Source organism: Cervus elaphus, chromosome 15, assembly GCF_910594005.1.
Source record: "Cervus elaphus chromosome 15, mCerEla1.1, whole genome shotgun sequence".
Lineage (NCBI taxonomy): Eukaryota > Metazoa > Chordata > Mammalia > Artiodactyla > Cervidae > Cervus > Cervus elaphus.
Genome location: NC_057829.1, coordinates 70285309 through 70312688, shown reverse-complemented (window position 1 = coordinate 70312688; position 27380 = coordinate 70285309). Strand labels below are relative to the sequence as shown.

The window sequence follows — 27380 nt, the reverse complement described above, 5'->3', positions numbered from 1 at the left end:
TTCAACACTACCCCTCACAGTTCACAGACTTTACCATCACTGACGCTGAGCCTGTCTACATATCCTCCACTCTTAAGGCAGATGATACCCATGGTTTCAGCTCACAGCTGAAAGAAGCTGGTCACCGCGCCATCCGCACTCTCCAGAAACCACACCTCTTCCATCACTGTGCACTCACAGGGAGATAATTTCATCTCCAGAGGTTTCTTTCCCTGTGTACGGGGTGAACATATATCCTTTGGCTGAATCAGTTGGGGGACAGATCAGGGTCCAAGCTGATCATCTCCTTTCTCCTTATAACCTGAGGAAGGGCTATGATATGCAACGTGCCCAGATTGTATCTAACACAGAATAACCTCAGCAATTTAGAGCTGCTTCCTCTCCTCTTTGAAAGTGGGCTCTGTCTAGTGGTGACCAGAGATGGCAATGTTACCTTGGATTCCAAGGTTCAGTTCTCAGTACACAATAGCCAGAGCTGTCTTTTCTGAAGTCAGAAGTTACAATGTCATCTGTCCATTTTCTCAGCCTCATTTCAGTCTGTGCCCTCCTCATTCCTCACCTGGGGGTCTTTGGGTTTGCTTTTTTTGGGGGCGGGGTTTGCTTTTAATTCTTAGACCTGCAAGGTCTATCTCCCTATAAGGCTCCAATACCTGGTGTTTCCTCTGCTTGGAATTCATTTCTTCCCTCTTTCCTGACCAATTCAGTATAACTCATCACTGGGGATCATCCAGGTATCTGGTTAAACATCCATTTTTTAAAAACTTTTAATTCTGAAATAATTTTAAACTCACATGAAGTGAAAGTTCATCAGTCATGTCTGACTCTTTGCAATTGCATGGACTGTAGCCCTCCAGGCTCCTCTGTCCATGGAATCCCCCAGGCAAGAATACCAGAGTGGTAATATTTGAGCCTCTCCCTTCTCCAGGGGATCTTCCTGACCCAGGGATTGAACCTAGGTCTCCTGAATTGCAGGCAGATTCTTTACCATCTGAGCCACAAGGGAAGCCCCTTAGACTCACATAGAATTTACACACACACACACACACACAAATAGTAGAGTTCCCTCAAATCCTCCACCCAGCTTCCTCCAATGATAACATCTAATATAACCACAGAATTATAGCAAACCAGAGAAAGCATCCTGGTTTCTTAAGACTTCTTAAGTAAGTCTTTCTTGAACTTCTAATCTAAATTTGTTTATTTTGTGTTTGCTTTCCTCCAACTCTATTATTTATCTTTATGGTGCTCATCGTAGCTTGAAATTACACCTTCCATCTACATGATTATTTGATCATAACTTCCTCTCCACCAGCCTGTAAGTAAGTTCTGTGAATGCAGGAGTCAAGTGTTCCTTTGCTTGCTAGTGCATCTCCAGCACATTCCACAGTGGCTCCATGTAGAGAGAGCTTACTGAATGAACGAATACATAGTTGACCAATTTTCAGTCAACTGGCTACCTAACTCACTTACAGGTTTTATGAAAAATTTAGAGCACTGCATCTCAAACTTGAACATGCATAGAACCCACCTAGGGATCTTGTTAAAATGTGGATTCTGATTCAGTAAGGGCCCAAGAGTCTGCAGGTGAAGCTGGTCTGTGGAACACGCTTAAAGTAACAGAGTCTCACAACGAGAAACTAATGAAAAGGCTTTAGGGTCTGTTTCCCATGACCACACTCCTTGTTTAGAAAGCTCTGGATGAAATTGGTAGCATCCCAGTTTGCTTTTATTTTCCAGCTTTGGGGGATTCACCTGCTTTCTGGCTTGTGGCATCTAATGCTCCTCACTCCGTATCCTGAAAGCAACAATACCATCACTTTCCCTGCTCGGCACATTTTCTCTCACCAAGCAACATTCCTGTGCTCCTTGCAGGCACAGAGGCTGATAATGCCAAACTGTCATCTCAGGCTCAGCTTTCACAAGACGGGAAATACATCAGTTCTAATTTTATTTATTTATTTTACTTGTTTTTTTTTTTTTTTTTTTGCAAAGGCAGCATCTTCAGAAACTATCCAAGAGTGAAAGTTCAATATAGGGATTTAATTTGAAAAGTTATCCCTATCAAAACAAAACAGGAGAAAAAACACAAAACCTACCATTGAAATAAAGGATATAAGCATAATGCCTGACCTGACTCAGTGTAAAAAAGAGATTTTTTTTCGGTATCATATTCCCTCTGTCTGTCTGTGTCTCTCTCAGAGAGTCAGTAACCATGGCTTCAGATCAAAGAAATAGAGAGGAGGAGGAAAGAAAGAGAGAAAACAGAGAGGTCAGAGTAGCAAACTGTTAGCAAATATAACTGAGCGTATATTTATTAGAATCAGAATCAGACTCCAGGCTGGATGGTTGCTCCCAGAAATCCAGTATCTATGTTATCTCTCCACATTCTGGGATTGGGTTTCCTCTTTTGTTTCTCCATCCCTTTCTTACTGTTTAGAATGTGAAACCCGTTATTTGTATTCTGGGTCATACATTTGGTAGGACATATGCCCAAATAATACAAGTTTTTAAAAGTTTATGGCAAGTTTTTTTTTTTTCCTGATTTTAATGGGTTTAGGAATTTTGTCACCAATTCGCTGAGACTTCTGACACACAACAAAATCCCTCCTTATTTTGCTCATCACCATGGGGCGGATGGCAAATGCTTATCTGAGCTTGCTGTTGGAAGTTTAGTTTTAGTCTCATTTCAGATCGCCCTAGATTACATTTTATAACTAATTTCTGTTTCAGCTGAAATCTCTATGTTTGAGGGGAGATGAGCTCTGGAAAGCTTTTTCTCTTTGAGGGTCTGTGACCAACATGGTCGTTTCTTGCTGACTGTGCTCTGAAATGTGGATGTTTTGTAGTTTATACCTGTGACAAGGATGTTATTCTTTCTTGTAGTACCTCTCTGCCTTGGGAGGCAAGCTGAAGAGAGCAACCTCAATTACAGTCAATCATGGGATGTATTATTGGAAAATTCTGAATGTATTTATTGTACTTGGCATTTGTTATTGGCCCCTGCATTCAGCTGCAGACAAATTGATATCTCCTCATCCTGGAAACAAAGATTTTACTGTTTAAATACTGTGTGTGTGTGTGTGTATGTGTGTGTGTGTGTGTGTGAGAGAGAGACAGAGAATGTGCACACACACATGTGTGGTGTGCACCTAATACATTAAAACTGCTACCCAGTACATGAAAATTGTAAAAAGGAAACCTACATTCTATTGATTTACCTAATATAGATATGTGTGTGTGTAAATATAATGTATATAGTGAGAAAATGTTGACCAAACTGTTAGATTGAAATCTTCTTGAAAAGTCACATCTTATTTAATCTTGATTCTGTGTATAAGCATAGTTCAGAGCCTGGCACATTTAACGTGTATTGACCCAATGAATACCTCCGTGTCACTGTTTGGGCAGGTCTTCTTAAAGAAGGGGCTATAACCATAGGATGTTTAGTCCCATAGGGCTAATGGATGAAATGAGCATGAGAAACTCACAACTCCCTGAAATCCTGTGCCACATTGTATGTATGCATGATCTGGGGGAAAAGACCAAAACTTTTATCAGAATTCTTTGCATGATAATTATCCATGGGTCTATAGTCTTATATTTGTGCTTGTCTATAGACATCATCTTGTAAGAGAACCTGCAATACCAAATTTGAGCTTTATTGCTTCTCCATTTTATTTCTGAAATGAAAGACCTGGCCAGTGACCTGAATGTTTTCTGTACCCGTGATGATCTGTGCCAGCAGGGACAGGGGACAGGGGACAATTACTGGTCTCCTTGTCTATTTGCATGAGTCACTAACCTTGTAACAGCTTGCCATAGGACTAATCTCTTTCACTGAGGAAAAACAACCTTGGCCCTTTAACGAACTGTGAAAATGACTGCCCCCAAACTCTGAAATGAAACTCAAAGCAGTATCTTATAAGCTGAGATAAAAATCAAAAGAAACTCACAACTTTGTTTAACCGCCATCCCATTAGTTCCGGCTGTAGATGAGAACTGGACATCTCATTTCAACTTTGTTGTTTTCCACCCCTCCAATCAAATTTCCATATTGAACATCATGCATGTTAACACCTGGATCAGGGGGCCCTGCTGAGACCTGTGGGAAGGTGACGGAGCCCTCAGTTCTCATCAGTCCCAGTGTATTAGCAATGAAGTGGTTTGAGTTTATACTACAAGCGTCAACCACTTTTATACCAACAGAAGTAGCAACACTGACAATAACAAGGAGAAGCAGAACTCCGCTGTATCAAGTGAAACGTAGGTCCACTTTCTGACCGTCATTCTCATTCCCTAAAGTTGGTATTTTTTTAAAAAAATATGTCTTATTGTTGTTGGAAGTTTAGTTTTAGTCTCATTTCAGATCTCTGTAGGTTACATTTTCTAATTAATTTCTGTTTTAATTGAAATCTCCATATTTGAGGGGAGATGAGCTCTAGAAAGCTTTTGCTCTATGAGGGTTTGTGACTGACATAGATGTTTCTTGCTGACTGTGCTCTGAAATCTGGATTTCATAATTTTTTTGACTTATACAGATAAATGTGTGTATACATACATACACATTCACAAATATTCATTTTATAAAACTCTTATGCCAAATTTGGTCTGGGTGAATTCAATAGCAAGTTAAAAATCTTTGCATATACTATATATACGCTTAGCAGTCCTAAATATTCACTTGAAGGACTGATGCTAAACCTGAAACTCCAATACTTTGGCCACCTGATGGGAAGAACTGACTCATTTGAAAAGACCCTGATGCTGGGAAAGATTGAAGGCAGGAGGAGAAGGGGACAACAGAGGATGAGATGGTTGGATGGCATCACCGACTCAATGGGCTTGAGTTTGAGTATACTGTGGGAGTTGGCAATGGACAGGGAGGCCTGACATGCTGCGATTCATGGGGTCGCAAAGAGTTGGACATGACTGAGCAACTGAACTGAACTGACTGAGCCACTTACTGGCTAATCACTACATAGGGATTCAATTATACAATCAACTATAATTTTGTTAATCACTATCCCTAATGACTCAGATGGTTAAGAATCTGCCTGCAATGCAGGAGACCTGGGTTCCGTCCCTGGGTCAGGAAGATCCCATAGAGAAGGAAATGGCTACCCATTCCAGTATTCTTGCCTGGATAATTCCAGCGACAGTGGAGCCTGGCAGGCTACAGTCCACGGGGTCTCAAAGAGTCAGTCACGACTGAGTGACTAACACTTCCACACATCTCACTAATAGACATATAGATGTTTGGCTATTTCAAACAATGTTGATACATACATGTACACACATGTTACTTACTTGGTTGGTACACATTCAGACAAGTGTAGGGAGCAAGCACTGCTCAAAGAAAAATTACCAAAGGGAAATTCTTAGGTCTGAGAGTGTATACGTTTTTAATTTTCATAGACATTGTCACAATACCCTCTGAAATAGTTGCATCATTGCATACTCTCTGAATATGAGAATGCCTATGTTTATAAGCCCTCAATAGTCCAGGATATTATGAAAGATGTTTTAAACATAGCCCATCTGATGAACAAAAATGTGGCATGTCCTTATTGTTTCTATTTGCATTTATCTAATTAAGAGTGAGGTATTGTATTTACTTAATTATTTGCATTTCCTTTTTAATGACCCTTCCCGAGGTATCAGATCTTTTTAATGTTCTAGAGGAGATCAACATTTTTGCATTTTATTCAAATCTAAAAATATAAAACTTGCTACCAGAGTCCCAACATTAGTACACCAATTGGCATTAATAGACCCCATGTTTCATAGTCTTCTTTTACCTTCCTCTTAAAAAGTTAATGTATTAATCACTTTTAGGCTTTTAGGGTAGGGCTGGGGAGTCGGTTAGAAGTTTCCACTAATGGTCAGCTTCATATGCTGATAGCTCTGCATCACTGGAGCCAAATCCGGCCTCTATACCCTGACGCTGAATTAAATCTTAGAGACAAGAGTTTTGGGCCTAGTAGAAAAGAATAGATAGCTGTGTTGCTTTGCAGGCAAAGGGGGCCACAGCAAGCTAATGCCCTCAGAATTGTATGTCCCCACCTAGAGGCGGGTAGTGAATAGTTTTATAGTAATGCTTCCAGAGGGCGTGGGCATGATCAGGTCGTGGACATTCTTCTGATTGGTTTGGTGGTAAGGTAAGTGGGAGTCAGCATCATCAACCGTCTGGTTCCAATGGGTCTGGGGTCTGTGTTTTTGTGGGCAGCATACAGTTAGTTTCTCCCACCTGGTGAGGGTTTCAGTATCTGCAAAACAGCTCAAAGATATTGTTTTGTATATCACTTGAGGAACCTTCCCGCAGGAACCATCCCTGAGGCTGCACTATTGTTTCTATACTGTTCATCTCCAGTCTCAGCATTCTCCTCCCTTCCTTAATTAGCAACTGTTTGAACCTCCTGTTGGAACTCAGTGGAGGTCTTGGAGGCTGAAAGAAGCCTGTTTCCTATAATCAAGAGATGGGGGGCATAGAAGGCTTTTGTGCCCAGGAGCCCCACAGGGTCCTTCTTGGTTTCCTCACTTCCCAATATATTTACAAAATGCTTTCTTACCTCTTCTTCCTTATCCTCAAATCAAGCTTCCAGGCTTAGCGGGCCCAATGGTACCTACCACTTTGACCCCATTTTTCGTATTGCAAAAGTCTCTTGATTTCAAAGACTATTGATGTCAACTTGGCCTCTCTGATTTATCAGCCTAAAGATAGCCCTGAAAACCAACCAGAAAAGCATGAAATAAGATAACACGGGCCTCCCCACACAGCAATGAAAAACGACAGTGACAGTGCCGTAACAGGCTCAGCTGGGCAGCTTTCAAATTGGGTCCTTTGTATCCATTATGTGCCACTTCCCCTGCCTCCTGGGTGCCCACCCATGTGTGAGGAGGTCTGTGCCCTCAGCTCCCAGCCTGAGGAGGAGAACACAGAGGTACATGAGAGAAATTTGTCATCTCCAGATGGGATGTGTGTGTGTGTGTATATATGTGTATGTTCCAAGAAAATGTTACTAAATGGACACTGAAATTTGAATTTCACATCATTTTCACAGGTCAGGAAATGTTACCCTTCTTAGGATTTTTTTCAACCATTTAAAAACGTGAAAGCCATCCTTGGTTCAAGCGTCACAGAAAAACAGATGACAAGCTGTATTTGGATGGACCAGAGTTTTGTCAGCCTCTGAACTACATTGTTGCAAACACAGTTAAAGCCCAAAGTGCCTCTTCCCAAAATGCATCCTCTGATAACCCCAACTAACCATTCTCCTTGAATGGGTATCTATCACTCCTATATCCATACTCAAACTCATTCATGTTAGTCACTCAGTTGTGTCCGACTCTTTGTGACCCCGTGGACTGTAGCCCACTAGGCTTCTCTGTCCATGAAATGTCCAGGCAAGAATACTGGAGTGGGTAGTCATTCCCTTCTCCAGGGGATCTTCCCAACCCAGGGATCAAACCCAGGTCTCCTGCATTGCAGGCAGATTCTTTACCATCTGGGCCACCAGGGAAGCACCTGTCATTCCTATGAGCTTAGATGCTCAGTTGTGTCCGACTCTTTGCAATGTAATGGACTGTAGCCCATCAGACTCACATACTATTATCTTATGTGTAATATTGATTTGTATATTTCGCACTTCATAGAAGTGGTATCATGGCTTGTATACCCTTCTGCCTTATTGCCCAGTACTTTGATTGGTGCTCTGTCCATGGTGCTGAATGGAGCTCCAGTGCAATCTTTCTCACTGCTGTATTACTTTACGCTGTGTGGATTCTGCCTATGCTATTCATTCCTATGATAGTGAATGGGAATTTAGGTTGATGCCTGCTAATTCCTTTCTTTGCATGTCTCATCTCTTTTCACCTTCACCATGACCTTGTTAGATCTCCAAATCTTAACTCTAGGACAAAGGACTGGATTTCTACTGGGTCTTCAGGCTCCTCCAGGATTCAGTAACACCAGTTCCTAAAACATACAATTTCTAAGAGTTTGAGAAATTTCTTGTGTTTCTGATTCCCAATTTAAAGCAAAACCAAAAGGTAGCATTGTAAAGGTCTTGCCATTTTTTCATACCACAACTCTTCTTTTGCCCCATATGTTTTTAAGCAGCCAGGATGCCAGGATTGTGCATTATATTCCTATTATTTGTCTGTTGCTGCTGCACTAGATACTTTTTAGCTACACTACTTACAGCACTTACTACTTACACTTACTTACTTACCTTGGAAATAGGTCCTTTCTCCTTTCTTTCCCTCGCTCCTTTTTCCCACTTTCATTCTTATTCTCTTACTTTCCTTTAATTATTTTCCTCACTGTAACTATGATGAAAATGAGGTTTGCAATGATTACATATTTTTGATTATTTTTGCCAATGCTGCAGGGCCAAAATTTGAAGCCAGGTCTGGTTTATTCCAGACCTGTTTATTATTCATTTGAAAGGCATTGTTGGACATGAGTGGTAGGCCAGGTGCCCTTCTAGGCATGAATGAGGGGTGATAAGGGATGTTTCAAAGGCCCCACTCTCATCAAGCTTACCTTCTGGTTAGGGGAGACAGGTTGAGTGTATGCATACTGCTAGGTGGTGATAAGTAAAAAGCAAAGTCTATAAAGAGGGGCTGGTTGGAGAGGGGGAGCTGTCAAAGAAAGAATCTTTGATAGGGTGGCATTTGGTATTTCAGCTAAGTCTTTATGTAAGCAAGGGAGAGAGGTGGCTCTGCCACATGGAAGAGCATTGCAGACAGTGGAACAGCATATGTGAAGGATTTGGCCTATGGACATCCAGGAATAGCAGGGAGGCAGGGTGGCTGGAATATAAGACAAAATGTGTCAGCTCCTTCTGTTTATTCCACTGCCAAAGGCAGGGATTGTACCTATTGATCTTTCAGTTCAGTTCAGTCGCTCAGTTGAGTCCAACTCTTTGTGATCCCATGGACTGCAGAATACCAGGCTTCCCTGTCCATCACCAACTCCTGGAGGTTGCTCAAACTTATGTCCATCAAGTCGGTGATGCCGTTCAACCATCTCATTCTCATCCTCTTCTCCTGCCTTCAATCTTTCCCAGCATCAGGGTCTTTTTTAATGAGTCAGTTCTTCACATCAAGTAGCCAAAGTATTGGAACTTAAGCTTCAGAATCAGTCCTTCCAATAAATATTCAGGACTATTTTCCTTTAGGATTGACTTGTTTGATCTCCTTGCAGTCCAAAGGACTCTCAGGAGTCTTCTCCAACATCACAGTTCAAAACCATCAGCTCTTTGGCACTCAGCTTTTTTATGGTCCAGCTCTCACATCCATACATGACTATGGGGAAAAACCATAGCTTTAACTAGATGGACTTTTTGTCAGTAAAGTAATGTCTCTGCTTTTTAATATGCTGTCTAGGCTTGTCATAGCTTTTCTTTCAAGGAGCAAATGTCTTTTAATTTCATAGCTGCAGTCACCATCTGCAGTGATTTTGGAGCCCAAGAAAATAAAATCTGTCACTGTTTCCATTGTTTCCTCATCTATTTGCCATGAAGTAATCGGACTGGATGCCATGATTTTAGTTTTTTTTGAATGTTGAGCTTTAAGCCAGTTTTTTTAACCTCCTCTTTCACTTTCATCAAGAGGCTCTTTAGCTCATCTTCACTTTCTGCCATAAGGGAGGTGTCATGTGCATATCTGAGGTTATTGATTTTTCTCACGGCAATCTTAATTCCAGCTTGTGTTTCATCTAGTCTTGGCATTTTGCATGATGCATTCTGCCTACAAGTTAAATAATCAAGGTGACAGTATACAGCCTTGACATACTTCTTTCCCAATTTGGAACCAGTCCGTTGTTTGATGTCCGATTCTTTCTGTTGCTTCTTTACCTGCATACAGCTTTCTCATGAGGCAGGTTAAGGTGGTCTGGTGTTCCCATCTCTTGAAGAATTTTCCACAGTTTGTTGTGATCTACACAGTCAAAGGCTTTAACATAGTCAATGAAACAGAAATAGATGTTTTTCTATTGATCTTCATAGAACATTTATCATGTTCCAAGTATGATATTCAGTATTGAGTATGATGAAAATACTAACTTAGTATAGAAATGGTGGATTGAATATACCCACATGTTTCAGAGGCCATTCCTTGAACCTACCCTCTGTCCTGGCATTCATCATATAACACATGAACACACATAATGAATAGTACACCCCTATCCCCCAGAATCTCTGGAGAAGGCATGCAGTGTATTTTCTCCCCCATGTGCAAAAGTGCTTTCATTTCTTTCTACCTCTCTTCCCTTCTTCCCTCCATTTCCCACTTTCATTCCTATTTTCTTTCTTTCTTAGTAGTTGTCCATTTTGCTGTCTCTGCCTCTCCCTCTCCCACCCCGCCCCCTTCTTTGTAAATTCAGTTTGGAAAATTACTGGAACGAGCTTGTTCCTGGGTTTTTCATGGCTGGGTGAACCTTACGGATAGCTTGATTTCTTTTCTTGGCTTAAACTGGACTTCTGGTGTGGTGTTCTCACGAAACAGACAGCTAGCCCTCCTTGAGCCTGTCCCCAGTTCTGTCTTCTGCCTCTGTGCCCTGGACCATTGCTCCTGCTCTCTGAGTCATGTCCCCCTCACTCCTGATCACCATTCCAAGCAGCCTTCTAGACTTTTCTCAGCTTTTCTGTGAAGTCTTCCATTGGTGTGTCCATCATCATCTCTACACCAGTAGTTGTCCCTCTGTGAGTCAGTCAACAGTAAACTAGTCTCCGTCTAGAGCCCAGGAGGGTACAATAGGTCTACAGCTCTGTATGACCCGAAGTAAAATAAAAGCAGCGTCACAGGAGAAATCCCACACAGAGTAAGTCCTCTGTGGAGAGGATTGAAGATTAGACACCCCTCACCTGGGGGCCCACACACCTGCCCCTGAACTCCACATAATGCACTCCCCCACTGCATTATCCTTGGTGAGGGGCTTTCTGTGTTTCTACAAAATTATTCTGCCCTATTGTTTTCTCTCATGTCCCCAGTTCCTAGCCCCATGCTTGACAAAAATAATGTATGATTCCAGAACTTTCTGTGTAGTAATCATGGCCTCCTGAATGTCTAAAGACTAACAGTACAAGACGGCATTTAGAAAGTCACACTGGGCTGAAATCAGGAGATTGCCTGGAAGAAAGCAATGCCACAAGCTCATCATGCCAGAGGGCATTTGATCCAAGTTTGTAATTTTCACAGAAATTTCTTGTCCTCAATATAGTCTTCCAGGGGTCAATGCTGGAGTCTCACTTTTGAAGCTCTCCATTTCTAACTGGTATGTGCCACAGACAGCTCTAGATCCAGTTGGGAATGAAGTTTCTATGAGCACAAGATTGTTGACACACCTGTATGTCTGTGTGTGTGTGTGTGTGTGTGTTTTGGGAGGAAACGTTTAATAGGAACATTCTAAAACAAACAATAGGACTGTAGAAAGAGCAAAATAAAAATTTACAAACAGGTTATGGGCTTTAAAAACTATTCTGCTTTAAGTTGAAAATGAATGGGGGATGGGAGAAAGTTTTAAAGTGTTTATGCTTACCAGCTTGGTTTATGGTTTTATTTAAGACTAAAGTTTTGCAATATTAAACTGTTGGCCCTAAGCTTTGAGTTCTTCATCTGTAAAAGGTACCTTACTCTGGATTTTTTCCAAACTTTAAAAGAGAATAAGCACATGATGCACTCAGCACAGTTCCTGACCCAGAGGAGTGTTGGCTCTGGTGGTTTTGGAGGTTAGTGCCACTGTTACTGTCAGTGGGGCCATTCTTGGGAGGAGAGATCTGCCTGAGCCTCAGGAAAAGCTCCACAGAAGGCGGCTCAGGAAGTGTTAGGAGAAGACCACAGGAAAGGAAGAGGCAGTTCAAGCCCCGGGAGGGAGCTCTCTGAATGAACATGGAGTGTCAGTCAGCAATGCAAATGCTGTTTAGAAAAGGCAGAAACCCCGGAGACACAAACTTGCCAGCAGCATCATAGAGTTTTGATTGCTTGGGCAAGACAGAGAAGGAAACAGGTCCCAGTGGGTAAAGGATGGGTAAAGACCTTCAGATCTTTAAGTCAATAGTCTGATTTTTACCATCCTCCTTTGATTCTAAAATTCTAAGAACCTTCATCTTATAGAGAAAAAGTCTGAAGCCTTGTCTGGTAAATGACCTTCTCGGAGACACACAGCATGTGAAGAGAGAGGGACAGCGCTCAGAGCTAGCCCTTCACCCCAAGGGGAGGGAGACCCTGCGTGGCGGCGCGGCCGCAGGCCGGCCAGCCTGCATGCCAGACGGCGGGGTGACTTCTGGGTCATCTCAGCCCCGCGTTACCGTCCAGTTCTGCCCTGACCACTACCTGCATAGAATACTTACTTAGTTACACTGGGAGAATGCTTCTTCATGGTGTTTTAAAGCATTACACAAATAAATTACCCCAAATCAAAACATGAATATAAAGAAAACTATTGTCTCAGGTAGAAATGTCTACCTTTACAGTCGGTTCCCTTGAGACCCAGTGAGCATACTGGTGATGAAAGCTGGGGATGGGGGACTTTGATCACAACCCCAGCTCCCACTGTGTGAGCCCAGTCCAGCCTGACCCTGGACTGAATGCGTTTCCCGACTGTGGTTTTAAGCTCTCACAACCGTTAGCAAGATGGCTCCTGTTTATACCCATTTTACAGACCGGAGCAGTAAAATGATTTGCTTTAGGTTTACCAAGCTAAGCCTGCATTTAAGCCACTATACCCCTGCTCCAAGTCTGGCCTTTAAAAAGCAGCTTCCCTTCTTTAGAGCAGCGCCGATCTGGGGGCATGGAAATTGCATTATGCCAAGCAGCAGCTGTTGCAGAGAGTGAGCGTGCTTAGAAAGAGCAGCACAGTGTCCTAATTACCTGCGGCAAGGAAAACATCTGTGTGGGAAAAGTAATGAAATTAATTCTAAAGTCTAGCGGTTGCCTACATTAATTGACGTTAATTAATGCCAAATTACAAGACACCTCCTATGGAATCGCATCATACACTCACCAGAATTGAATATGGAAAGAGTTCATCACACTTAATGCTATTACAGCAAGCCCCAAGGGGAATAGGAGTGATTGGTCCCTCATTATGAAGTGCAGCCAATTTCTTTTTGTTTCCATTAGGAGGGGAATGAGAACAAAGCAGGAGCACTTTACCACAGACAGGCGTTGGGAATTGATCAGTTCCCCTTCAGCTTGTAGATTTCACTTTGAGCCACTCCGAGCAAGACATGGTTTCAAGACCTCTTTCTGGAGCTTTTCTTGGGTCCTTTGGTTGTACATTTTAAAATTCTCAGCACACGAACAGCTCGTTGAACAGGTCTGCCTCACTGTGTGGCATGGGGAGTGGAGAGGGATAGAACAAGCAAAGGAACTAGAGACGATTCTCTAATTCTTATGAATAGGATCCCGCAAGCCCACCATGACCCTTGGCCGCCTTCCCTGGCTGAGAAGTGCTGACCAGAGATTTGCATGCCAGTTGGTTGTCTGCTTCTCTCATAGCACTGCCTCTGTACTAGCGTTGACGTCTCGTATATATCTATTATTCATTTTCCCCATGCAAACATACATATGTAGATATCTATATATACCACTTGCACAAAATCATGTCCATATGCACATATTTTGGTAACCTACTTTTTAAAAACTTTTATTTTGGAATAATTTTAGATAAACAGAGAAGTTACCAAGATAGTGCAAGCTTTAACCAGCATCCCTTAATGCGAACATCTTATACAACCATGATCTATTTTTCAAAGCTAAGAAATTAACAGCGATACATTATTAGTTGGTAACTATTTTATTATATAAAATGTATTAAGAATTTCTGTAAATCCTCATATAAGGATTCATAACAAGCTATGCATGTTCTACAATCTGTTTAGCTGTGCCTCAACTGTTGGCCATTGTGTTTTCTCTTACCTTTTTAAATCATTAACAACACTATGATGAATATCAAAGTAATGAAATCTTTGCATGGTTCATTGATTATTTCCTCAAGTCAAATTCTCAGAAATGAACTCAGAGTCAAAAGAGCTTTTAATAGATGTTGATCCTTATTGCCAAATTACCTCATGAAAACATAAACATACAGTTGTTTTTTCTTTCTTCTTTCTCTCTCTCTCTCTTTTTTTTTTTTTTTTTTTGTATCTAGGTTTGTCCATTGATAATTTGAAGCCAAAACATACTTAACAAAAATTGGCCCCAAACTTGCCAGGGTTTTTCATGCAATGTAGTGGGAATAAACCAGACTTGGAGTCTGGCCAACCCAGTTTGAAAATCCATACTGCCCTTTCTATAATCTCCAGGAGCTTCATTCTCTTTACCTGCAAAAATCAGTTGATAAATTATATGCCATAGTATTGTGATGATTAAGTATACCAAATGAATGTGAACATGCTTTAGAATACTTGGCACATAAACGCACAGCAAATATTAGTTTCCCTATTCTTTTAATTTCTCCCCAGATCCCTCAGATTCATAATTTCCATATAGTTAAGTTATAAATATAAAGAGTTTATTTTTATATTTTCCATCTTATGTTTGTTCAGGGACCTTTGAAGAGAAAGTTGAAGTCTTAAGAAAGAAATTATTAGACAACACTACAAATAAAACAAGCACAGTGTACTCATCAAGAAATCCTCATGAGGTGGCAGTCTGAGGAATTCTAATTGGAAAGTTGTATTTGTAATTTGAAGCCCGAGACTTCCTCAGTCAGAACCTCTAATTCAGATTGTTTTCATTCATTATCTCACGTAACAAGCAGCATGAGAAAGGGCAGCTCTGGGTTCAGTACAGTCAGACGCTCAGTGATGTCATCAGGGAATGGGCCCTTTCCATCTCTTTGGCATATTCATTATGGAAGCTCCACTGTAAGACTCCTCCATGCACAGGAAGGCTAGAGAACTTCCAGACATCATGTTGACACAGTGTTGTATGGGGGCAGAAGAAGGTCTTCTGCTATGCCTCCCTGTAGCCCCTTATAACTTCTTATTTACTAGAATTGGGTTAAAAAGGCCTCTCCTAAAGCAAATGATGGTAGGTGGAGTAGGAAGACTTGAAGTAAACACAGACCCAAGAGAATTATTCCCTGCATATCAGAGCTTCTGAGTGACATGGGAGAAAGATGAGCCAGCAGGTCCATATTGGCTTTTCTGGCAAAGAGGTAGGGAGGAATGAGTATTGGACCGGTCACCAATAGTAATCAAGAGTGAAATATAACTGGAATACTCAAATTCAGTTTTTTAAAGTACCTACAATGTGCCCCAACATGATCTAATCATTGTGAAAGGTTGCAGAAGAGAAAAATAGGAACATTATAGTTTTTGTACAACTTCTGAGTTTCAAAACATTTAGCATATATGTTATTTCAGTTAATTCTTAGAACCAAACTATGAGATAGTTGACACTGGCATCCTCATTTGAGAAAGGACAGTGATGAGACTCAGGGAGGTGAAGCGGTGTTCTCTGAGCGATGCAACTAGGAAGTGACCACAGCAGAACTCAAACCCAGGTCTCATAGATGCCAGTCTCCTTTTCTGTGATCCTGAGCTGCCTTCTAAAAGGCAGAAGACAACTGGAAGCTCTGCAAGGGTCTGATAGGGTATGGAATGGTGAGGTAAAGATTTTGTGTCCCATGAAGAGAAGTGTTCTGGGAAGAAATGAATCCCAGAAATTCTCTTCAGAGATGAAGATCATGAATTATGTCCTAAAATGAAACTATTAATATAAGAATGCCTAAAAATTAGATGGGGAAGGGAGAGTAGAAGCAACTGTCAGCCATTGGTCAGTTGGAGCAAATGTGCATGTCGCCCCCTGGTGGCCCTGCTTGTAGAGTACAGGTTTGCCCAGGTTCTTTAAGTAAAAGTAGTGCTGGAAATTTCCTTCAGGGAAGTCATCAGTGAATCCTTATATCCAACTCAGAGTACAGTTGCCTACCCCCATTTCATGTATATAATCATGTCCTTATTTCTCCATTTGGAAGAGTGTATTTCTTCATATATCTTTGTATGTCCTAAAATCAAACTCACCCATTCATTAAACATCAAAAAAAGGTAAAATAATTTCCTTTTGTGTTCAAAAAGATATATTCCAGTAAGGTGGCATGTTCCAGAAAATATTTCTTTATGATGTACTATGTGCTGATTTGATTCATACTTAGATTGTGATAAGTTCCATGAAGGGAATTAACAGGATGGAGTGTTATTGAAAAGCCATCATAGGAGACCCCCAGAAATAACAGTAAGCTGAAATCTAGACCTTTTTTAGAGAACAATCTGGGCAGACGCCTTTAGGACAGAGGGGATACAAATGTAAAGCCTCTTAAGTGGTAGGAAATTTGGCCAAATTTCTAAACATATTTTAGGTCAGATTAGAAGAATCAGCCGGAGAAAAGAGAAACATGAGGGGAGGTTGGCGCAGGACTGACGGAAGGTTTGAATGTATTCGGGAGTTCTGCAAAGGGAGTTCTGAGTGACGTCTGATTCGCAGAGAGGGCAGAACAGCTGTGGCTGCAAAACAGAGACAGCTTCCCTGGTACAATATATTAATACTGTCAGCAGCAGGGGTCAAATCTGTTAAGAGTCATTTTTACTGGTATGTTTATCACTTGCCCTAGTCTCAGGTGAGGGCTTTCCTGGTAGTGCAGACGGTAAAGCGTCTGCTTACAATGCGGGAGACCCGGGTTCGATCCCTGGGTCGGGAAGATTCCCTGGCGAAGGAAATGGCAACCCACTCCAGTACTCTTGCCTGGAGAATCCCATGGACAGAGGAGCCTGGTGGGCTACAGTCCGTGGGGTCGCAAAGAGTCAGACACGACTGAGGGACTTCACTTTCACTTTCTTTCTCTTCTAGTCTCAGGTGAGAGGCAGGGCCTTGGTTTACTCAACTATAAAATGAGAGCAATGTTTTTGAGTAGGGAAGCTCTTCTCAATTCTGTTTTATTTCCAACTAGTAATAGAAGAAAAACCTTTATCTTGACATAGGGCCTTATTGTTTATACCAGTGCACTTCTAGCATGAGATGACCAATGATTGCACGTATGTTTGTGTGTTTCCCTATTTATCAAAGATCAGAGTATGGAGGTGAATTCTATTAATCAGAGAAATAACTAGGAAGGCACAAGTATTATTGCCAGCTTTTGAATTTTTTTTTTTTTTTCATTTTGGTTTGGAAGGAAAAAATATTAGTTAATAGAATTTAGTATTCTAGGATGATGAAAGTTGGTGGAGGCACTGGGAAATAGTGGTGGTGGTGTTGATAGCGAGTGAGTAAAATAATCATGAAAATTTAAACAATAATAATAACAACAGTAATGTCGTTAATAGAGAACGTGAGGTTTGTTGAAAGAATTGTAGATAGCAAGAGAAACAGAAAATGGCTACTCTGACTCTATCGCTGTGTGTGTATCACCCCACCCCCATTTTTCTTTCTTTTTCAGATTCACAGTACCTAACATGCCGAATGCAGAACTGCACAGAGGCCAACAGAAATAAACCTTTCCCAGGCTACATCGACCCAGACTCTCTGATTGTCCAGGATGATTACGTGTTTGTTCAGGTATGAAAGATCCGCTTCCGCTGATTGTCTCAAAGACATTTCCTTTCCCTGCTTCTAATGCAGCCCCTTCACCTGCTTGCCCTCCCTGAAGAACAAGAGAAAGAAGCAAAGGCATTCTTTTTTTTAACAAAAGGAACATTACCAAGTTGAAACTTCTATACTAACAGAATAGCAATTCCTTCTATTGCCTGTGAATTTGAAGTTATTGCTTCTTAGTGAAAGAATTCAGAGATAAAGTAATTGGTAAGAAGTGGATGTATTTGGAGAGAAACACAGTCCACAGACAGAATGTGGGCCATGTCAGAGGGTGCGTGAGAGTTTAGAAGTACGGCACAGTTAGTTTTTGCAGCCTGGGTAATTTCATAAGCTAATCAGAGGGAGGATTATTCCAATTATTTGGGGGAAGAGGCAGGCATTTCCAGGAATTGGGCCACCACCCACTTTTTGGCTTTTCATGGTTGCCCTTGGAACTGTCGTGGCGCTGGTTGATGTGTCTTTTCGCGTGCTAATGTATTACAGTGAGTGTATAACGTGACTCACGGTGCCTTGAAAACAGAATCTTCCCTCCATCTTGGACCCAGTTGGTTCTAATCAGTCTTTGTCATGTCCTATGACGTGTCATTCTTTTAAAGGTTGTGCCCTCTTTCCTCCTGTTTCACTTCCTTGGGGCAGTGTCTGAAGGATGTGTCAAAACGGGGTCCTGGGGATGTTGCTCTGAATGTCAATGTCTATTGACATTGCATTCATCCTCGTCACATCACCTGCATTCCAAAGAGGCTCCCTTCAGTCGTCAATAGGACTGAGCAGATATGTCCGTCTCTTCCTAGAGCAGTCAGCCAACAAGCCTCCTCTTCAGAACCTGCCTTAAAAATAGAGAGCCAGGTGGTAACCAGCTGTGGGGTGGCTGGAGGTGGTGGGAGGCAGAGCCAGTAATCAGCCATTATTGTCAGGCACTGCTGTGATTAGGATCAAGAGAATTTAGATGAGACATTCAAGCGGGTTTTTCACCTCCAGAGAGAGTGGAGAACAATTTGAGAAACAGGGTTCAGGAGCAATTAGAAGAGAGAAGGAACAAGTATCCTTTGTTTCTTTTTGCAGTTAATAAAACTTTAAACTTGTTTGGACGAAGCACTTAAAAACTCAGTTGTTGCTTTTCATGTTAAAATTGACAAAGGTACTATTGCTAAATAGTTTATATATGTATATACATACATATATATATATATATATATAAAATACATACATGCAATTTCACTATGATTGAGACATTCTAGACACTACTATATTTACCTGGGCAAGAAATTATAATTTAGAATATTTGATCCCATATATTGAAAAGCAAATGGTCAAATTCCTTATGTACTTTTAAACTATTTCACAATTACACACACACACACACACACACACTTCCTTTTTTCTTCAGGAAAATGAGTAATGAGAACTCTGATAACTTCAGCATCAAATTATCAAGTGACATTAAAATGGAAAATGGTTACCCATATTGCTTCTATATATAATTCATTTCTCCATCAGTGTCGCTTCCAGGGACCTTTCATGTTTTCTATTAACAGTTTATAATCCACATATATGACTTACAAATGAAAATCAAGTGTGCCTTTAGAGTTTTATATATATTTTTACCCAGGCCACTATGAATATATAACCCATTGCTAGGACTAAAAGAGAGCTGGCCACATCATGGTGAATATGTTAACTTTCCAGTCACATTTTTATGTGTCTGATGAAAATTCACCCAGAGCATTTGTTGACATTCTGAGTATGCAAAGCAACTGACTTCAAACTCCAGGTGTTTATATGAGTTAGGAGTGGCAACAGAAATCCAGAGAAACTGAGAGTGAAATGGTGGTTTTCAGAGGCTAGGGAAATGGGGAGATGCTGGTCAAAGGGTACACATGTCTAGCTATAAGTTCTGGCGATGTAGTATACAGCATGGAGGCTATATTGTATTATATACTTGAAAATTATTAAGAGAATAAGTCTGAAATGTTATCAACATACACACAGAGACACACACACACATAATCTTAATTAAATGAAAAGATGAAGGTGATTGCTAACCTTATATGTGGTAAACATTTCATAATATATATGCATCAAATCATCATATTGTACACTTTAAACCTGCATATGTTATGTGTCAATGATATCTTATTAAAGGGGGATTAAGGGAGAGTTTGGCAGTGCACCCCTGACCCCCCACACCTCATGGTGCTCAGCTGAGGGAGACCACACCACTCCTCCCCCTCCCTCAGACCCACAGGGCTCTTTGGGCTGTACATCCTGGGCGGACCTGGGGCAGTAGCTCACCATTTTCTTCTGGGAGGGAGAGATCGAGAATGATTTAGAACCATGATCCTGGCTTGGCCTTCCATCCATCATGTCAGCAGCACTGCTGTGTGTGGGACAGGCGCACAGCCAATGGTGTGGCTGCATGAAACTGGAATTCAGAGCCCAGACTGGGGGCCCCGGTCCTGCCACTGTGTGACCTGGCCCATTCCCTTTTGGTATGGCACAAGGATCTGCTTGTGTGGTCACGGTCTTGGGGCTAGGGAGAGGTGGGCTGCTGAGGGGCTCTGATCCAATATACCCTCAGGCTTGTGTCAGTTAAAAGAAAAGTAACCGAAGTTCTTTCCTGACTTCTGAGCCACAGGGCAAGTCGAAGAATTGTATTTCTGTTAAGGGGGTTCAGTTTGGGGCTCTGACCAACTCACGTAGACCGAGTTGTTTTGAAACGGAGCACCAGTGCTTTCCGCTTGCCCACGGTAGTCACTCGCCTGTTGTGTTGGTAGCTACCCCTTCTGCCCAGGGACTGTTCTGTGACCTGTAACTGTGGCAGTGACCCCTTTCACAACCTTTGTGTTCACGTTGCAGCTGACATCAGGGGGACGGCCACATTACTACGTGTCCTACCGAAGGAATGCGTTTGCCCAGATGAAGCTCCCCAAGTATGCTTTGCCCAAGGTATGGCCTGAATCACCTTCTCTATTTCTACTCTTTTTCCCAAGGACCCTTTCAGTCTCTTGTAGTTATTATTTTTTTTAATCCCCCATCTCCATTTCTCAGATTCACTTACATTCTTTTTTGCCCATCTCAGTATCTTCCTTTCTGTCTCAGTGATCCCTCCCTTGCATACCCCTCTTTTCCTCTCTCTTGCTCTGATTCTTTGCAATCCTTACTACAGGGACATCTGAGTAAGCTGATAACTGATTTGCTTTTGCTTGTCAAGTGGTATGTATTGGTTTTTAGCAAAACAGAAACTATGCTTTGGACACATGGTATATCAGAGCAACAGGTATGATACATATGTATTCTGATCTGTTATTATTTACGAAGTGATACAGCCACCGTATCACAGATACAGTGATACAGCTTCTGACCTTTGCTTTCCCTCCCAGTGGAACTTATGAGACTAGTTGTCTTTAGGGTTCAGCGGCACAGCTAATTTTTTAAACGTTCCCCAAAACGTATTCCTTTGAAAACAGAGGCAGCGAAGAGACTCCCAACAGCTAACATCCCCAGGCTTTCTCTCCAGAAACCCTGAAGAACTGTGTTAATATGGAGCGCCACCTAGTGGAAGTGAGACTTACTCAGGCGCTCAAAGTTGTGGATTTGCGGTCTTGTTGCCACTGGGATGTATTTTAAGTGGTCATAAATTGTTAATGCACCGTGCCCTTCTTTCCAGCAACAATCACTGAAATGTGTCTTCATTAAAAAAAAAATGTATTAAAGTATAGTTTATTTACAATATTTTATTAGCTTCAGTTGTATAACATAGTCATTTTTTTTTTCTAGGTTATATACTCCATTTAAAGTTGTTACAAAATAATGGCTATATTTTCTTGTACTGTATAATATACCCTTATTTATTTTATACATAGTAGTTTATGTCTCTTAATCTCATGCCTTTATCTATACCCTCTACCATTCCCTTTCCCCACTGGTAACCACTATTTTATTCTCTATGTCTGTGAGTCTGCCTCTCTTTTGTTACATACATTTGTTTGTCTTATTTTTTTAGATTCCACATATAAACTATAACAGAAAATGTGCCTTTCTCTAACTTATTTCATAAGCATAATTCTCTCTTGGTCCACCCTTGTCACAAAAGGCAAGATTTCACTCATTTTTATGGCTAAGTAATATTCCATTGTATATTGATACATATAATGGGACATATATGTGTACACACATGCATGTACACACACACACATATTTGGGTGCATTTGCCCTTTTTAATTAGTGTTTTGTTTTCTTTGACTATATACCCAGCAGTGAAATTGGTGGATCACATGGTAGTTCTATTTTTTAGTTTTTTGAGGAACCGCCATACCATTCTTCACAGTGACTGCACCAATTTACATTCCCACCAACAGTATACTAGGGTTCTCTTTTCTCTGTATTCTTGCTAATCCTTTGTAGACTTTTTGACGATAGCCATTCTGACAGGTGGGTGTGTTGATCATGAAACAAGGGAGATGTATGTGGCTATAAGAAGGGGAGGGTGTAGGTTTAAATGCAGCTCAGCTTTGAAATCTTTGGTTGAACAAGGAGCATCAGTGACTTCTTTTCAATTGTATTTTCATGACTCTTTGTCTTCTGTTTCTATCCCTGAGTTTGTAATATGCTCTCTTGGACCAGTACCAGCTTCCTGCCCAGGGACCCTGTGATAGATCCAGCACAAGGCCACTGCAGGTCTTCTCTCCCAGGAGAGCCAGTGGCTTCTCCAGGCAGAATCCTCCTTCTTGGCCATCACTCTGCCCCTAACCCTAGCGTAGTGAAAGGTGAGCTGTAAACTTCAGCCCATTAGAGATAATTACACACATTAAATTATGCTGTTAACTTCAAAAAACTATTTCCAGGTGAGTAGTTACTATTTTCAGCTGCTAACAGATTAATAACAGTGGTAATTGCCCAGAACTGTATGCCTGTGCCTGTATATGTTTAAATGCTCCTCACTCGTGATTTAGCTTGAACTATTTTACATAAAGACAAACACAACATTGGAGCTGTGCCTTAGATGAGAATTGGGTAAAGTCAGTAAAAGAAACATTTAGTGTTGTTAAAATTTCCCTTGGTAATCTTTTAGGGAGCTCCATGAGGGAGATGATCATGTTTTCTTGGTAAGTTCAACGGAGCTGGTGGTTCTATTTGTTTTGTTGCGTTTCCCCTGAGCACTGAAATAAGTTTCTGACTTTGATTGACCAACAAATGAAGTAGTTGGCTTGCAAGATTTACACCTTTAAAAACAAGAATACACTCAATGCAGTGAGATGCTTCTGTTCAAAAGGCATGTGGGAATTGGGACCAAATCAGGAAACAGCATATCTGAGCCTCTCATCTCATGCTTACTTCCTCTTGGGAAGATCCTTTGTGAGTGGAATAAGTTTCAGCTAAACTAAATGCTACTTGCTGCAGAATCAAGGCTAAAATACAAGTCTCTGGACTCCCAGAGCAGCATTCCTTGTGTTATACCCTTCTACTCTCAAAATAAATTAATAGATTCTATAACTAAAAGGGAGCAGCACCGCCCACCCCCCAGATTTTTATACACTGAGTAGCGTCCAAAGAAAAAGTCCCATTGATTTAAGTTGTCTCAGAAATGGTAGTTTAAAATCAAAGAAATCACTTTGGTCCCTTGACTGGAGTGTTAGGAAATGCATACTTTGCATTGCTTTTTCATAGCCATCACACCAATCACTGTGGATGATCACTCCCAGTGGTATCGTGCCAATCTGGAAAGAGAAGTTTTACTTTGAGCCTGAATCGGCTATCTGTACCCCCCCACCCCACCCCACTTCTCAGATGAGCGTTTTCCATTACTCAGCCTCATCTGAGGTCTGAGGATAGAATGCAGTGATTAATTTAGCTTGTTCCCAGAAAAATCAGAGCCACTACAGCTAATGAATGTATTATTAGGTCCAAGTAGGTGTTTATTATTTAAGACAAAGAGATGCCTCATTACAATTCCATTACACCTTCAAAGAGAAGCCTCAGCTTGGGTGGGGTGATCCATGGCAAACCTGCATATGTTTCATGACCTGCTATCAAACCTTTTCCTGCTGCAGCAGGAAAGGAGCAAAGCTCCATGCTCACTGAAAGAACGGAGATAAAAGCCAGCGCTTCCATGCTCAAATTTTCTTTAGTCATCCCCTTCCATTGCATCAGCTCTGAAAAGACTGAGGTTAACCTGAGCTGTATTAAAAAATAATAATAATACAATGGCAAAGATGATCGGAAAGCAGGGAGATTTTAACATTGCTGTTACTATTAAGAGCATGAGGCCCAGCAGAAAGGGAGAGTTAGTGACCATTTTCCTCCCTTACCAAGCTTGGAGCTCATTCTGAGCTACTCAAGTGAGATAAATGAGGCAATACATATGAAAGTGCTTTGAGCATTTTGGAGGACAGATACTCTATAAAAGCAAGGTAATATTATTATTAGTATGGATCTAGTTGTCTGTGTTGGAGAAGATCGATGTGAACTGGGGTGTGGGTGATGAAAAGGCTGTTTGATTCACAGCGAGAGACCCTAATTCCAGACCTAGATCTGTCACTCACCTGCTCTGAACCTTGAGCTGGTTTATCAATTTCTCTGTTTTTTTTTTTTCTTCTTCTTTTTTTTTCACATTTTTTTAAATACAGAGCTTAGATTCACAATAATATTTTCTCAAATGTGCTACTCAATAAAATGCCTTTAGAGATGCTTCATGAAAATTTGGTTTTATGATCGAAAGTTTAAAAAAGGAAACAAACTCCATTCCATGCTCCTTGTGTGGAAACTAACAGAAGCTCACCAGTATTTAAAGGTTCTAGGGTGTCCTGTGAGCAAGAAAGCTGTATAATTTGCATTCATCAAAACATTTTACAAAGGGATCCATTAAAAAAGAAAAACTATTAAAATCCAACAATATTGATGTCTTATGGAACGGACATTGAGAAATGCTCTAAAAGATCTCAGAGTTCACTTCTTGGTCTAAAATTTTGTCTCAGTACGAGATTTCAACATGAAGTGCCATTTGGGGAGAAATAGCATGTTTTCCTGATATAAGTGGATGTAGGCAAGAAAAGGAAAGATGGCATTTAAATATGTCATAGGTTTCAATTAAAATATTTAAGACCAATGGCACCTGTCATTTTTAAACAGTCTATTCAATAAAATTAGATTATATTTAGAGAAAGAGATCTGTCTTTGGCCCTTATCTGGTGATGACCATTTAATCTGTTGGTTTTTAATTAATTGATTTTTAATTAAAGGATAATTGCTTTACAATGTCGTGTTGGTTTCTGCCATACATCAACATGAATCAGCCATAGTTCTGTGAATAGTTCTCAAAATGGCTTAAACACTTAAAAGTATCCATGTTTTCTCTTCCACATCTACCAAAGACAAGTTTAAGTGGGCTGGGATAATATAGATGATTTACTCTGGCCCCTAAGATTGTTTAATGCATCGTCTATTTGTGGCCGGGGCCTCGGAGGTTCATGAGGGCACTGATTCACTCCAAAGACACAGAGGTGGGAATTAGTTATGTGACGTTTGGGTTAGTGCTGAAATATTTTAGCTTGAACTCAGGGATGATGCTACACCCCGCTGACAAGGAAGGAAACATGAATTGGGAGTATTTGTTTAAGGGTTCTAAATGCTAGGGTAAGGATGTTGATATTTGTCTTGTAGGAAGTGGGGAACCATTGGCCCTCCATGGATGAATGACCCTTGGGCTAATTTCCACAGTTAATTGCTTCCATTAGGAAAAAAAACAACAACATGTGGATAAACCACTTCTTTATTAGTGTGTTAGTGTATATATAATATATATAAATATAATATTTCAATACCCTAATATTTGCAATGAACAGAAAGGCCAAATCAATCTGGCTTAATCAACAAAGGAGATTTAGGGTTTGTGTAACTAAAACTAGCTAGCATGTATGGTTCCGGGGCACTGTTTGTTAAATGCTTAATACTTACTAACTGATTTAATCCTTTCAGCTCCATGAAGGGCATACTATTATCTCTAGTTTGCAGGTAGAAATTCTGAGGCACAAAGTTCTGTTCACATAGCTAAATTTCAGAGCTAGGATTTGAACTTAGCTTTATTTAAAGACCGATCTTTCAATCATTTTGCTTTACTGTCCTCTCTAAAAAGTTCACACGTGGCCAGACTTCTTAGGTATCCACATTCAGAGACTCCAAGGGTGTCACAGAATTTGAACTCTCTCTCTTTACCTCTTGAACCTACTTTTTTTTTTTTCTGGATTGGCTTATCCTCTACCTGCAAGATATGTCTCAAACAGATCTAGATTTTATTTTTTATTCTGACTGCTTGCAAACTAACAGGAAAATATAATTTCTCTCTCTCTGTAGTAATTCACAGTCATTCTAGAATCATGTCTTACTGAGTTTGCTTGGGTGGAATGTCCATTGCCAATCCAATCAGTGTTCCCTGAATGCTAGGCCTGCAAGATCACTTCTGGTGCTGAGGGTGGGAGAAAGTAGCAAAGACGGAGGATAGAGGGAAATTTGTCTGAGAGGGATGAGAATGTTTTTCAAAGAATATCAAGCTACCGTTGCCAGGAGAAATGTACATAAGAAAAATAAAATGTACATAAGTAAAGTCATACATTGGGCAACTTTTATACCAAACCTCACTTTGCATTATCAACCACCTTGGATCCATGGGCAGGATTCATCGGTGGGCTCCTGACTCTGGATTGTTTCTATAAAATTGTAATCAGTATGGCAGTAAGGTCTGAGAAGGGCTCAGGAACACGAAACCCTTTGAGTAAGGACTCCTTCCTTCTAGAATCACGTGAGTTCACTAAGATCAACTTGAAAGAGGAATGAGAGACTCGTTCCTCTGTGTCTAAAGCAGACTTGAAGCTGAATTGCTGACTGATGGATTGAGAGAATACGGGCAGAGGTTGCAATGAGAAATTTAGAAGTTAGGTAGAATTGGAGTTGTTGTCAAGCAAGACTGACAGATCTCCTGAAGCCTTTCGAGGAGAATGGATGATTTCTCTTGGAGAATCTGAGCCCTGAGCTACACAAAGGCCAAGGATCATTTCAGGCTGTTCTTCTGCCTTTAGGCTTATGTGTAAATTCTGTTTTTGTTTTGTTTTATTTTGATTTTTGGTTTTTAAAGTGATACCGATGTGTACCACCTTGGATGAAGGGGGAAAGGTTGCTGAGGGCAATGAGCTGGCATCCTTGAGGGAGACGGCAGGCCTTGGTCTGAGACAGCAAGCCCTGGTCTGTGTCAGTCTCCCCCTGAACACCTACTCCTCTGGGATCAGAAGTCGGGGAGAAAGGAGTCAGAATCCCCACCCCAGGGGTTCTGCTCACTGCCTCTCATTACCTCGGCCTTGTTTCTATCTTCTAGGACAAGCAGAGTCTGAAAACATCATCAATTATGCAGAATGTTTCTTCCCTCCTTTATTTAAGGTTTCCTGATGAACTTCTCAGGGTACAGGTTTAGATAAGCTGAGACCTAGAATGCTCATTAACCTGAAGGTTAGTACTCTGGGGTCTCAGGTAAACATTTTTCCTCTGGGACTTCTAAGGCTTGCTGAGCCTTAGGAAAGTGCTTCTCAAACTTGGATGTATATATTATCCATCCATGGATCTTATTAAAATACAGGTTTCTATTTGACAGGTGAGGCCTGAGGTTCTGTGTGTCTAACGGTCTTACCGGTGATGGTCAAGCTGCTGCTCCATGGACCACAATGAGAGATGCAAAGCTTGTCTGTTTTCTCTCTGTCCCTCTTTCTGTCCTGTGTGTGCCTTCTGAGCAGGTACTCTGT

General features: G+C 41.0%; 1 protein-coding gene across 5 annotated transcripts in view; it reads left to right on the top strand.

The window, feature by feature from the left end:
- The window catches only part of SORCS1 (sortilin related VPS10 domain containing receptor 1), a 571188-nt gene that overhangs the window by 415338 nt on the left and 128470 nt on the right, over positions 1–27380 (top strand). For all 5 annotated transcript variants that reach the window (XM_043926561.1, XM_043926559.1, XM_043926560.1 and 2 more), the window contains exons 7-8: positions 17441–17559; positions 20452–20541. In XM_043926561.1, the coding sequence (XP_043782496.1) occupies positions 17441–17559; positions 20452–20541 (209 nt within the window). The remainder of the gene's footprint in view (positions 1–17440; positions 17560–20451; positions 20542–27380) is intronic.